The sequence below is a fragment of the Mercenaria mercenaria genome, chromosome 4 (assembly GCF_021730395.1).
Source record: "Mercenaria mercenaria strain notata chromosome 4, MADL_Memer_1, whole genome shotgun sequence".
Classification (NCBI taxonomy): domain Eukaryota; kingdom Metazoa; phylum Mollusca; class Bivalvia; order Venerida; family Veneridae; genus Mercenaria; species Mercenaria mercenaria.
Genome location: NC_069364.1, coordinates 67,814,682 through 67,829,852, shown reverse-complemented (window position 1 = coordinate 67,829,852; position 15,171 = coordinate 67,814,682). Strand labels below are relative to the sequence as shown.

The 15,171-nt window shown below is 33.1% G+C and overlaps 1 protein-coding gene across 3 annotated transcripts; it reads left to right on the top strand.

Moving 5' to 3' along the window:
* The first annotated feature begins 1,888 nt into the window (after positions 1–1,888).
* On the top strand, positions 1,889–14,913 carry LOC123553468 (uncharacterized). 3 transcript variants are annotated; one of them, XM_053541605.1, is made up of 11 exons: positions 1,889–2,108; positions 2,451–2,486; positions 2,998–3,142; positions 4,497–4,642; positions 7,079–7,193; positions 9,072–9,196; positions 10,265–10,379; positions 12,301–12,401; positions 12,841–12,934; positions 13,521–13,642; positions 14,085–14,913. In XM_053541605.1, the coding sequence occupies exons 1-11, from the start codon at positions 2,060–2,062 to the stop codon at positions 14,216–14,218; spliced, it is 1,182 nt and encodes a 393-aa protein (XP_053397580.1). In that variant the 5' UTR covers positions 1,889–2,059; the 3' UTR covers positions 14,219–14,913. The 3 variants fall into 3 exon arrangements, with proteins under 3 accessions (XP_053397580.1, XP_053397579.1, XP_053397578.1); XM_053541604.1 differs by having other exon boundaries at positions 1,894–2,108; positions 2,454–2,486; positions 12,301–12,440; positions 14,085–14,912; XM_053541603.1 differs by having other exon boundaries at positions 1,894–2,108; positions 12,301–12,440; positions 14,085–14,912.
* Positions 14,914–15,171: the final 258 nt, after the last annotated feature.

Below are 15,171 nucleotides of genomic sequence, written 5' to 3'. Positions count from 1 at the left end.
TAGTGACAAAACGCTTTGTCCACACAGCTATATCTGCACATGATATAATTGGCTTTTCAATAGTTATATCGTTGTTTAGGTTCGGAAACCGAAAATTAATTTACGGAAACATACGGAATATTCATGAGTGCCAGGTCAATACTTACGGACAATAATACAAACTGTAGGACTGGTCCAATTCCATGACATTATATGTTAAAATAGATAAGACGGGCAGTTTTGACAGTATACTTCGATTCAAAAGTTGTTTGTCTACTGATAATGTACTAAACACGCCTAAAGCGTTTATGGTTATCTGGTCAACTCACATGGTTTAACATCAGTTATAAATCAAAGTCATTATATAGACGCGTGTGAGAGCGGGATTTAGTAGATTCAATTTCTGCTTTACGAAAATGTGTGTGTGCGTCAGTGTCACCTTAATAGCTGGTGTGAAACATAAAATTGCAATTTCATCAAACCTTTCTTATTAATTTATGTACTGTATCACGAACAAGCAACAGGTAAATAACAGGAAAGTTCACAGTAAAATATCAGCATTCATCAACAAGTAGGTAAAGTTTGGAAGCACTCTTTCATGACGCATGTAGGCCGACAGGACATCAACACATATAACAGGGAGATAATAACTTAGCATGCAGGCATCTAGTAAGTTACTACACGCGCCTTATAATCAAATAAGGGATGATACCATTCTGTTATATCATTTGGTTATGTTATATAAAATATTAGATCAAATTGTGGTAGCTTCATTCCTCGGGGCCTGTATTGTGTAAATGTGTTTTAATGACAATTGTGAATGTTATTGTTGATACCTCCAGTGATCATATATCATCTGTCTAAAATTAGATAATAATGTGGTCATTTTCATATTAAAGAAACCAGGAAATGCAAGCTATGCAATCTCGCACGAAGAAAGAGATCTTTCCGTAGGAAACAGAATACATGTATTTGCATGCTCGAGGCAAAGGCTCAAAGAGGCGATAGTGCATTTTATAAACACCAACACAGAAGTTTGCCGTAACAATAGTTCGTGTGCCCGCCAGTAAAGATTCCCTTTTTTCGCCTACAATATTTCGTTTCATCGTGTCCTCACCCCGCACTAGAAGACGCGAAAATACGGCAAATAAACGGTCGAAATTGTCGTCTTTACATGACAAAAAAAAAATGGAACGGCATAATCAGTCATACCCTCGGTCCAGTTGTTCGAAAGCATAATCGACTGTTAAAGTATCCATCGGTAAAATTTTGATTCAATACATTAGTCGTGGTTCGAAAGATTAGTTTGATGGTTTTAATTTTACTTCAGGTACACTTTCATATCCATAACAGTTTACTAATACATTTGAATACATTTGTACATTTGTTTCGCTAAGTCCTATAGAGTCTCGAAATTGAATTAAGGTCAGTCGAATTCACCTATTCACCTGTTAATAATCCTATGAAAAAAGCAGACAGTCAGGTATTTAGTATTAATAGATGATAACAATTGATATTTCTACCGCTCTGTATATGGTTATATATATATTATTTTAAAAATGTTTTAAGTGTAATGTCTTCTCGTTGATACGTAAATGACATTTGCGTAGAGTCGCCCTGAAACGTATTTCATTCATTTATTCAATACTCTCATCATATGTTGTTTTGCAAGTCGGAACAGAATCGAAAATCGAAGTGCTCTCTCTCTCTCTCTCTCTCTCTATATATATATATTCTACATAGAGCTTAATTATATTTAACATATGCAGCCTTTGTATATTTTCAAATCGTTATATTTAAAATATTTTTGAATGTATAAAGAACTGGCACTGCATTCATTTATTTAATATATATTTGGATACGTTTCTTCCTGTTTAAGAACATCAGTCAATATTTTTGTTACGCTTACCATAGATGTCTGCAATTTCCAAAAGTTCAGACAAAGAAATGAAAAGAACTTTTGAGCTGAAATATACATTCATTTCAAGATCAAAAGAAGGTTATCAAAATTTTGTTTCTACAATCTACATTACTTAGTTTGTTAAATGTGTGTTTTTCTTTTTATTTTACAAACCTAACAATGCTGCTGCTGTTATCGGTGCTGTTTTGCATGTTGCCTGGCCTATCAGGTGGGTGTCGTGTACTGTTTTCTTGTAAAACTGATATATTTGAACAGCTGATTATTTTGAAAATATATTTTCATTTTTTTCTCAAATGTATGTCTCTCAATAAAAGCTTACTTTCAATAATTCCATTACAACCCTAATTTGAAATTGATTTGAATTACTTACAATGAATTTAACACTGTTAAATAACTTGTTAATAAATATTGGCGATCGCTATTCCTATTGCGCGAATTACATGCCAATATTAAAAAAAAACAAGAAAAAAAACAACAACAAAAACAAATCCAACTGGATTACATTGTCGTCCCCACACCCAATTACGCAATCATGTATTTCCCGTTTCAGTAGGATTCATCTTAGACGATGTCTCCACAACAAAAGGTAATTATCCTTGAAATTATTCTTAATGTACCTGTATTTTTGTCCCGCGATGTTTGTATATTCGTTCTATCTCAGTTCACTTCAGATAACGTTTATATCTATCACAAACCGCGGAAACGTTTGATGAAAGATCTTGATAATAGTAATTTGGAATGATTTTGTTTTATCAAACATGCACCACTCTTGGTCTGAAGAGAAAAAGACAATGGTTTGAGCTTTTAATCAACACTTTCTGAAATAAGACAATGCTACAACACACGCCTGTCATGGCGTCCGACATCCGACATGTAGCACGTACTATTTCATTTGACTACATGAAATTTGTAAACATCCACAGTCTACCGAGCAATATAACCTATAGAATGTTCCGCCTTTTTGTAAGTGACGTCGTAGTCACGTCAGCTTTTTAGAATTTACATAAGTTTATAGTTGCGAATGTAAAAGCAATATAAAGTTTCAACACTAGCATCTAAGTGTTTTTTCAACAATATATTTAACACATGCCTTTTAGGTACAACAGTGACAAAGCATGCACAAGACACATGCAGTATTGACATGTTCAAGAATTGTTTAGCTGAATCTGCCTCCATTTTTAACGTCACAGAAAACGGCGAAATAACCTTGAATAGAGAGGGTTTAATGAATTACTTATGTGGGTAGGTGTTCCCTAAATAAAATAGAAAATCCTGTATCAGACGACGTGGTATGAATATAACAATGATAAAAAACTGTTATTCATTATTCAAGGATTCCCAAATTGATTCTTACAAGCTAAGTTCTCATAACAGACAGATTGACTATTGTTTCAAATCTTGATTCCACTAAAAACTGGTAGTTTTTCTTTCAAACATTATAATAAGAAGTCTTTTTTATACAAATAAAACTTGTAAATAGATCCTTTTTAAACAAAGAATACAATCAAGCAGAATACTAGTAATAGCAGACTCGGTTTGAATAAGTCTGTTCATGAGTTTTGAAAAACTCAAGTGTTAAGTTGTTGTAAATTGAAAGCGAACGCAAGGTCATTTGGTGAGTTATTTGTAATATTTATTCTTAACAAAAGATTGTAGAATGTAAGATTCTTTCTCTGGCTTCAGATGCAGATGATAAATATGGGTCTTGAGTAACTGTTTATGTAACTCGGTAGATCTTTGTTACTGCCTACCCATTACCCTCGTGTGTCGGAAAGTCCCGTCCGCACCTATACAGCAAGAAAAAAGAATTGCTTTTGGAATCGAAGAAAAATTTACTATATGGAACAAAAATTAAGGTTTTAGATTGTAAACCGGTTTTATGTAAATTAACAAGTTATTTCAAGAATTTACTACAAATGTGTAGTTGGTTATGCGTGGTTTACAACACTACTTCTTTTGTCTGGTACACAAGAAAAATCATCTGATAGACGTCCCAGTCACACGAAGAAAACATTTTTAAATATTCTATTTTTGAAACGATGCTTGAATTGAGCAATGTTTGCTTACAATGTTGTACATTTGAAACATCTGAAATACTCTAATCGTCATAATAAAGCTAAAATGGTGATCGACTTTATATCATTTGATGCTCTCTTGTTATGTTACTCTCTGTGATAATTATGCAGATATTCCACATTCCCCACTTAGACCGTTTCTTAGTTAATACACGTCATTAAAGCGGAAACCGTTGTTCAAAAATATATTGAAACTTTCTAGTAATTTTGCCCTGCGTACATAAAGTTTCTCTTGTATTTCCTAATGCATGTATCCAAATAATTTTAGAACTTGTACGTAATCGTTTATTGCCGACTCAACTTAGTTGAGATGTAACGTTGAAAACCGTTATGTGGTTATATACACTGAAATGTAAAATTCAAAAAACAGCTTAACACATTTTCTATTTAGTAAATGTTTCAGGTTCATTCGGTAGACGTTTCCGAAAAAATGAACACGTTAATGAACTTTAATCATCATAACCAATGTAACAAAATATTGTTCTGCAAGACAGACTATATCAACTTTACAAACATTTCAGTTCAGAAGCTTCAGAAACCTTTCAATGCTACAAGGACCATTTAGATACAACATGTGGCCCAGGCACTTTTGCTTACACCGTAAACAAAACACTCGCTGGTAGTCTACCTGATTTCTATTACAACAAATTGTGTCGCAATAACACAGGTATGAACAGTTTTTAAAATACTACATTACCGATGTGTTATTATTAAAGTTTAAATACCTTTTCATCAAATTTTGCTCTATTGCAGATGTGTATGGAATTCCGGTGCGACATTTTTTTTTGTTAATTACCTTTTGCTGTTTTGCATTATTTGCTTTTTTTCGACGGTTTGTGTTTAAGATACAGTCTGTGCTGCTGAAATTCAAGATCTGCTTGATTTTTGTTTTATAAATTGCTTTGTTTGTAACATTAGTAATATAATTGTATGTAATGTTTCGTTTAGATAAATTGCACAATTAATCTGACTGACGTACACGATCTTACTAATGAAGCATTTTACGAGTAGATTTTAGAAAGATTGAAGCTCAATAAGCAAATGACAAAAAACGTAGACGAAAAAGCAAATAGCAAAGAGCTAAGCGCAAGAAACAAAGAACAAAACACAAAAAGCAAATAGCAAAACGGAAGAAACAAACGGAAGAAACAAACAGCAAAACGCAAGAAGCAAATAGCAAAACGCAAACAGCAAAGAGCAAAACACAAAAAGTATAAACGCAAAATGCAAACAGCAAAGAGTAAAACAAAAGCAAAACGCAAATAGCAAAAAAACATGTCGAACTTATGGAATCCCGGTGCGACATGTTTTTTGCTTTTTGCGTTTTGCGTTTTGCTTTGTGCTATTTGCGTTTTGCACCGGGATCGCATTTTATGCAGTTATGTACATGTTAGAAAATACTACACCCAAAACACAAAAAGCAACACGCAAAAAGCAAAACCCATGAAGCAAAACACAAACAGAAACAACAAGAATCAAGACGCAAAAATACCATAAAATCAAAACGCTAAAAGAATAAAACATATTGTATAGGCAGCCGATCTCACTGCTATAGAAATTCAAAATACTACGTTACCAATTATATATTTTTTAAAGATGCTTTACGTTGATTTCTTATGTTCTGCTTCAGCCGGTGCTAAGGGGTGCAAGAGGTGTTGCACATTTCATTACATGTCATGAACAGACTCAATCAAACCGTGTCTGCTATTATTATTTTTCGTTGCATTCTTTAATTGCTTCCAAAGGATCTTTTACAGATTTTATAGATTTTATTATTTATTGCTACAGGCATATATTTAAAAAAAACTAACAAAAGACAAATAGCAAAACGCAAGTGCCAAAACATATATGCAAAAAGCAAAACGCATAAAGCAAATAGCAAATAGCAAACAGCAAAAACCATGTCGCACCGGAATTCCATACGAACTGAGATTCGTAAAAAGTCAAGCAGCAACAAGAATGGCAAAATCCCCAAAAATAGGCCGGCTATAACACTTGTCAGTAAACATTCTGGTAAATCTAGTGAACATTGGATTAAACATGTTTAAGTTATGAAGTAGAAAATGTCAATTTTCACAATACAAGTAATTAAATGGCCAAAACACAAACGTAATTGTGAGTATCCGGCGAGGACCATGACTTTAGAAAGACTTGGAGGTTCCAGCTGGTTATCATACTTGGTCGAGAAATTATACACGTAAACATTTTGACCGAGTTTGGTGAACATTGGACAAGGACTGCTCAAGTTAGAGAGCGGACACTGTCAATTTTTGTAATTTTGAGTAATTCAATGGCTGTAAATCCAGAGCCACTGGGACAATCGAGCTGGTTATCGAACTTGGCCGAGACATTATGCATATAAACATTGTGACCAAGTTAGTGGATATTCGATGCATGTTAGTTTAATTGACTCTGCCCGCCGCCGTAGGTGTTCCAATAAAATAAATACGTCTCGTCTCATGGGCGTATAAAAGTAAATAGCAAAAGACATTTCGCACATGATTTCCATAAAATACAATTAAGGTCAGCCTCAGTTTAAGATCTCTTTCATGAATTCTTCTTGTGAGGAAGCCATCTAGCTGGCTTACGGAAAGTCGGTGGTTCTACCCAGGTGCCCGCTCGTGATAAAATAATGCACGGAGGGGCACTTGGGGTCTTCCTCCACCATTAAAGCTGGAAAGTCGCCATATGACCTATCATGTGCCGGTGCGACGTTAAATAAAAAATAAAAAAAAAAGCCTGTATAGATATCTTTATAGCATTTAGTTGTTGTGTTTGTCATTGCTATTAAAAACAAAACGCAATATAGCAAAGGCATATGGCAAAAAGGAAAGCGCAAAACGCAAAATCAAAACGAAACTCAAATAGCAAATAGCATTTCGCACCGGGATTCCATAGATTTGACCAAACGGACCTGTTATCGATTAAATTATATTGTTGTTAACTTAACAGAATTTAATGGAATGTTTTGTCAATAATGTATGTTGTATTAGAACGTATACTTTGTCTACTGCTCCTGTCTCCTTTTGCATAATTGTCATTTTTCTTCTTTCTTCTTTCTTTTGTTTGTTGTTTTTTATTTTATCAAGTCTATATATTTCAGATTATTACGAGTATCTTACATGTCAGACAATGATTGTCAAAGTTCGAAGCTATTATGATTGTATTTCCGGTATAATACTGAACAAGACTTATGATTATGCAGAAGACCCTTGCAAGTAAGTTCCTGCTTTTACGTTACGTCCAGATGACATGAACCTTTTAGGTACAATAATGACCATGGTGTAAAAGTTCTGAAGAAAAACCCTATATATATATATATATATATATATATATATATACAATATGAACTAGTATTATTTTTTTCTTATATAGTATTACTCTTAGTTAAGTGCATGCATTAGGAAGCATGTCAACAAAACACGTTTCTAGCCTGAAAAAAATACATTGCTTGCATCCGTAGTGCTATAGAATGAAATATTCGAAGACATTTTACTCGCTTACAGATATATATTGCAAATACCGATAATATTTGCATATAACAGTGTATAAAGATATGAAAAAGGAAGCAGGTAGGAAACTGCACTTAGAAAACAAAGTTATATATGGCCCTTAGTAAACAGTGCTTTAATTAGTCTCTCTTACTACGGGTACATAGTTTGTGTTCAGACCATATGCTTTGTTCATAGGATTGATTTCTGAGGCTATTCAATGTTTGTATAATTATGTCCCTTTTCTTCTCAAACACACTGGCAGACATAGTTATGCAGAGCCAAGACTGGTGAAGTCAGAATATATAACAGAGTTTATTTTTTTCTAAAAAATAAAACAAATAGAAAACGACAAAAATTATCTTGTCCGTAGCCAGACTATATGGTTAAGCTGAAACTACGTATCAATTTGTAAATACCTTTTTAGTTCACGAGTGTTGTCTGATTCTTCACACATTTTACGGTCAGTGCAAAAGGCCTAATGAAATATAATTCACTTGAAATACGATTAAATCTCTTTCTAATACAGAAGACAATAATTATCTACATAATGTATATGACAAATTATAAAGAGGCACCTAACACAAGTTAAAACATTGTAATGTAATTCTAGCCACGTGTATGTAAACGTTAAAATGATCATCTGCTCATAAAAATCCAACGTTGTGAAAATTTTAAGTTTGCACAAACTCTGACTCTGCTCCGGGCAGCGCTTCATACACTGCTATTTTGAAGTAACTAAAATAGTGCGATTAAGATCAGAAAGCTTATCGAAATATTCTGATCTTATGTGAATAATCAATAATAATAATAATCAAAACAAATTCAGTTTATTGTATATATAAATTCCCAAATTATGAACCCTGATGCCAGTTGGTATTAAGTACTCGAGGCGTTTCTCTTACATGCGCCGTTCTATATTTTTTTTTCTTTTCAGCAAACTCTTCAAACATTTTTTCTTCTTGACTTGATATTACGAATTTACTAAGTACGTTTCGTCTGAACAGTAACATTTTTGAAACAACTAAAATTGAATGAATAAGGTCGAGTACAATTAGAGGTAGTGTGTAGACGGCAATTAGAGGAAATGAGCAGTGAAATGCTGTGTAACGAAATCTCGAGTATTTACTGATAGTTATCACTATTTAACCATAATGATGGCAATAGATACGACTGTCTATCAGACCCCTTGTTCAAAGAAAAAACAACAACAAATAAACAAAAAATAAAAACAAAAAAAAACCAACATTTTCAGTCTCAACTGATCGTGTTTGATAATGAAACATTTTTTGTCACTTATGTCTGAATTACATGTTTAAAATCAAACGCGAAGCAAATGACTATTTCCAAGAGACTACTCAGTATTAATTTTATGGTCATTTATGGTCAGTCTCAATCTTAAAATCAGCGGAGAGCTAATTTTTTGTGTGAAAGTTTCTACCTGCAGACCACCTTTAACAAGACTTTTGTATTTGTTTTGACCTCAATGGTCTAGATCTCAAATTGTAAAGTAACTTTTAATGTAGGTTCTATACAAGGGTTTCTCATAACCAAACAGGTAATATCATTTATGTCGTATTAATGTCATTAACTGATTTGTTTTAGTGCCACAAATGGTGTAAGTGGATGCATGTATAAATACCTCAATATAATGTGTCCAAATGCCATTAAAGCATACAAAGAGTCCATCAATATTTCAAACAACGTTGGAACTTGTATGGTTGATTACGGTTTGTAGAAATTTATTATGACGCTGTGATGTCGAGCCTGTTGTACTTTTTCTTTCAAGATTTATGTCTTTTGCAAATTGAATCTTAAACCTTGAGGTATGGCTTAAAAATAAACCAACAACAATAATATTTTTCACGTTTGAATTCACATGTGTCTTTACATGTATAGTCAACTTTGGCTTAAAAAGGTTTAAACACTGATCATTTCATTAATTATCCATGTGAAAAGTTCTGAAATAATGACAATAACAATATTTTTCATAGAGTCACACTTTGTATGATGAACTACAATTTTCGCGTAACAATTAAAGTTGCTTCAGTTTAAAACATTACAAAACAAACAATTGACTTTTACAATAAGTGTATAATTAAAGTATATTCAGTACCACCCGAAGTTGTGTTATATTTTCAAATCACTGTTTATTATCATAGCATTATTTTCTAAAGAATACTCCTCAAAATGTATAAACGTCAATGAAGCAAATCTCTCGTACCCTGGTTAAAAAAAAACTCTGAACAATATATCAGAAAGCTAAATAACTCCATAAGTTTCTTATTGAAACTATGCAACACGTCTAGATGGTGCATAATTTGATACGTTGCTTACTGAAAGTAAACGAAATGTGAGAATACTATACAAACACATTCGTTGGACGTTTAAATTAAGCGAAATATCAGAATGTTATATTACAATATAGCTTGGTTATAAAGATTAAGCGAAATGTCAGAATGCTTTATAACCTAAAAGGTCGGAATGATATACATTTGTTTTAAACACGAAACAAAATGTCAGAATGTCGTATATCTCCAAACGTTCGCTATCAAGTTATAATGCTATAAAACCCGTACGTTTATTTTTGGCACTAAGCAATTTGCCAACGTACATGATGCGAAAAGTCTTAATGCTACATATTGCCGCAGACTTATTAGAAGCACTATGCAATATGTCAGGGTGTTATTTTCCTAACGTTAGTTATTATCAAACGGTATCATAACCTTTTATGCGCATTTCTTTGGGGAATCCAGTGTTGTTACTTTTCAGTTAATGTTATCGTATATTAATTTAAGAAAATAGTCCGGAGGCGATGTCGTGTGACGGTGACATGGAGAAGGCGTGTTCCGTGGCTTATTTACCTCCTCCTTCGAACAGTACAGCTGGTGAACTTACGGAATTCATATGCAGGTAAGGTTATAATTTACTGAAATATCCATTTTGTTTATATTCAGTACAAATGCTTTTTTATCTATTTTTTTTGCTATTGTTACACTAGAACAGGATAACAAAAATAATTTCTGATTTAATACGCATTGTTTACATTTATATAAATTGTCTTTCTCGTTGTGTTTATATTTCTAATATTATTGCATTTATGGTCATCACTGAAGCATTCCGGCACTTACTTACTAAAATTTATGAAATGTTTCAATGCGTAAACGTTAAATAATATTACATAATCATCTCGTACAATTGTGAATTCTTAATGGACAAATATTGTTAGAAATTTTGGTTTATTACGTATGGAAGCCGAGTAGACAAAAAGGGGCATTGTAAAAAGGGGTGGTGGGGGGGGGGGGGGTTGTTTGATAGAGATTATGAAAGGACTTCGGACACTATCATATGCTTCTAGCCTACATTTTAAATGCAAATTTCTCCTTAAGTATTTAAACAATACCCAAATCGTTTCGAATCAATGATAAACCAATGTATTAGTTAATTTATTACAGCAGAGACTGATTTTGTATCTGTTCCTATCAAGATGTTTTACTTATTTTATCTGGGCCAGGGTATATTTTCTTGAAAAATAAAATGTTTAATTTCCGTAAAAATACAATGTCATCACTTTACGGAAGTTTTAAATATTTGAATTCCAGTCGAAAACAAGTGACACAATCTGTTTATTTAAAGAAACAAATAACATTTTAAGATTAAAATCCTATAAATAAATAAAAAAGAGATCGATATTTTTGCAAACAACCTGTACTTGATTTATCTATACACTGTTCGTAATGTAAAGTTATTGACGCATTACATGTGTGAATATGTATACATGTTTAAGTGACCGGTCAGTTTTATTACAGTGGTTCAGGTAGTTATTTAAGTACGTGTACATGTCTGTATAGCTCTTTTATAAGTGATGGTAGATATTTGTGTGCTGTTTAACATTAATACTAAGAAAAGGCAGTAATCTTATCAAGGCCGTAGGGTCGGTAGTCTAATCAGGATCCATGCTGTTCGCTAACGATTTGTCTTATTCCAATAGGCATTGAAAGCGAACAACATGGATCCTGACCAGATTGCGCAGATGCTCAGGCTGGTCTGGATCCATGCTGGTCGCAAAGCCACTATGTTGGTTTTCTCATAGCACGGCTCGTTTCTCTTAAACATGTAATCAAAATGTGTCCGAAATGACAAGCCTCAGTAAACTAGATCGGAAAAAGTTAAATCGGGATAAGTCTGACAACAACCCATCTATAGATAATGTTGTCCATTCAGGGCTGAAGTTGTGGGCAAAAATATTCGAAATGTGTCATTTGTAGGGCTAAAGTAGAAGCAGGTCGCTGCATAAAAATTCCATCTGAAACTCGGCTGGACTGTTTAGTTCGTTTTCGCGTCTAGCCGTATTTGTATATGCCATCTGCATGGAAAGCAACTTTCGTTGCTTCTCTCACTACTATACATGCATAACATGCCTATATGTGCCCATTCAAACATTTGTATAGTATTTTAGTTACAAACAGATGTAAAAATATGTGACTATCAAATTATTAAAAATAAATATAAAAAGTACCAATACTTTACTTTTCACTCTTGGGGTAGGCAAATTCATATAGAAAGTGTCCGAAGTCTTTAGTAACACAACGTTATCAACAACACGAATAAGAACAAAATCACAAAGAAACATAAAAAATGCTACTTGATCCAAAAAGGCCAGACGCAACTTTAAAAAGAATAGAAAGATATTGCTTTGTAATGCGTTAAAAGACCAATCTGTATAAAACATATTAAGAATATTCTCACTGTAATTTGATAACAGGAATTTGAAGTTTGTCATGTTGGGTTGCATGTATTTAATAAATGCGTCTACACTTTAACTTTCTTTTAGCGGACGAGCAAAAGGATATACAACATGTCTCACGAAAGTGCAAGAATTGTGTCGTTCTACTAGTATTGACGTTTCGTCAGTGCTAACGTATTCTCAATTCGGTGAACATGAAAAGGAGATCATTTGCGCCGACAAAACCAGTATTTCTAACAATAATCATCAATTATTTACCATGAAACTAATAATATTTAGCTTAGAACTGATACTCATGTGCGCAGCTCATTTACACAATGCACATTAGTATTTTGCTAAACAGAGACTCGTGCTATTTGTGTAATCATTTAGTTCATTTGACAAACCTTTTATAAATGTCTAGTAAAACGTGCTTACGGGTCATTGGTCGACGACCGTCTATTAATATCATACCAAAACGTTTATTTTCAAGACTGTGTATATTTAAATAAATAACTTTCTTCTTTCATATCAAGTAAAGCTATCCTTTTACTGATCGCAATTGATATCAATCTGACGCTGAAAAATTGCAAGTAAAGAATTATCAATATTATATATAATTCAAATTCAATTCATATCTGGTTTCAGGTTATGAAGCTTTAGTGGAATGTATGACGAGTAACACCGTATCAGACGATTACCTAAAGTGTTCATTGACAGTTAAGTCCAATGACACTTGTAGGTAAGAAGTCTTTCATCGATGTTCTAGATAACATATAACAAATACATAGTAGACGAGTTACTTCAAATAGACATCTAAAAGTACATCTTTATTATGTTACATATATTACAATGGAGATGGGGTAAAAGTTGTGTTTGTTTTTATTGGGTTTAACATCACACCGACACACTTATAGGTCAGATGGATACTCTCCAGCTTTGATAATGTATGAAAACCCAAGGTGCACCTACATACCTGTATGTATTGTTTCAATCTTAGGCGGACACCTTGTTAGAACGACCAACCTTCCGTAAGCCAACTTGGTGGCTTCCTCACATAAAGATTTCAGCGCACTGACTAAGGCTCTAGTCCGCATCGGTAAAGGGCAAGTTATTCGAAGTCGGCGGCCTTTAAAAGGGGAAGGGTAATGGTAAGAGAAAATGGGAATGTATAAAAAGTGGGCATGGAGTTTAAAGGAAGGTTGTTAGAGAAAATCACCTCCATCATAACAGACGATACACATTACATATAAGTCAGTGTTATTGCTCTTCTTGGTTTGTAAAAGAGAAGTGTCTTACTAGGTGTTGGTTTGGATTATATTTCACAGTAACCACACATGCGTTCTCAATGCCATCCACAAGATGTGCCCATCCAGTGCAGAATTCTACAAGCGCCTCTATAACAATGCATTGCAAGCATGCAATGATAAAGCTCTGACCACCACACCAGGTAGGTTTAAAATCATTAATTATTACATATATTTTCAATAGAGGAAGGACTGATTTGCAACGTATTTTACTGAAAGATCCAAATTTAGCATGGCCAACTGGCCTACAATATGTTTTACTTAAGGGTACTTATTCAGTGTTGTTAATACCTTCTTCATATTGCCTCAAATGTATTTAGATATTTAGAAAAAACAGTACCACATTTCAGAATGAAAAACGACGTATTAAATCAGAACTGTTTCATTGACAAAAGCCGTTTTTCTAAACATAAACTAGTACAATCGCACAGCTAATGTCAAACATGCTGACTGTCATATCCTTTTAGAGATAAATTTATTTCATTTTAAAGAAATCAATCTTACTTTCTTTTCGAACATCGTTAACATAAAATCATTGTATTTGAATTTTGGATATGCTTTATGTTTGAATATTTTCACTTTCAGTTACAGTTGTTATACCCATACTTGCTTCATCGAGCAGTAATCTAGAATTATCGACGCTGGCACTTGTCGTTTTGGTCTGCAATGCTCTTGTCCAAGTACTTTTCCAGGCTTTACAAGGAAAAATATCAGTCTAATAAATTGAAACTATCTCATCTGAAACATGCATATTGTGAAAAAAAAAAGACTTACATTTCTGTTTACCATTTATACAATGTAATTAAAAAAAGCTGAATTCGTACAACAGATTGCGTTTGGACGTAGCCACGAGTTTCAGATAAAATGTATAATCTCTATCTTTTGGTAAACAAACATAAACAGAACAGAACATAACAGAACATAGTTTTATTTCAGTAACTTATACATATAAAGTATCTCGTTACATACATACAATTTAAAATATAATAATTTCTAGGTCACATGATAAACTTATAAATACAAGGATAAATATCAAATCTTAAGTTAGAGAAAAAAACAACATATAGCATATTGAGGTCATATTTGATGTGTGGAGAATAGACGAAAATATATTTTGCTATATCAATACATTTTAAATATAATAATTTCTAGGTCACATTTCAAACTCATAAAACAAGGATAAATATCAAATCTTAAGTAGAGAAAGAAAGAACATGTTGCATATTTAGGTCATCTTTTATGTGTGGAGAATAGACGAAAATACATTTTGTTATATCAATACATACCTGGCATACTATCATACGTTGTGCATGTTATACAGGTCATACAGTACCAAATAACCCCGAGAAACTTATCACAATTAATTTATACATGCATTAAGAACGCTGATAAAGTCAATTGCACTACGGATGTCTAAAATGTTACCGTAATGTTTCTGTTTTATAGTGAATTGTGTATATGGTAACAGAATAAAAGCTGTTATTTTCATACAAACTGGCACTCAGCCCGATAAGACAATTTTTTGTCCATGCATTTTAACTACAATACATATTACCATATCGATCAAAATACATGTCTAACAATCGACCAATAAACACAGTAAACGTAAATAAACGGTACTTAAGGGGTTGCCAATAGAAATATATATACGGTATATTTTCATGGACAATTA

Excerpts from the sequence above, each read along its gene's own strand:
- LOC123553468 (XM_053541603.1), top strand. The coding sequence starts at position 2,060 with ATGCTGCTGCTGTTATCGGTGCTGTTTTGCATGTTGCCTGGCCTATCA. Across the intron at positions 3,143-4,496 it reads TTAATGAATTACTTATGTGG|TTCAGAAGCTTCAGAAACCT; the intron begins GTAGGTGTTCCC and ends CAAACATTTCAG. Across the intron at positions 9,197-10,264 it reads AACTTGTATGGTTGATTACG|AAAATAGTCCGGAGGCGATG; the intron begins GTTTGTAGAAAT and ends TATTAATTTAAG.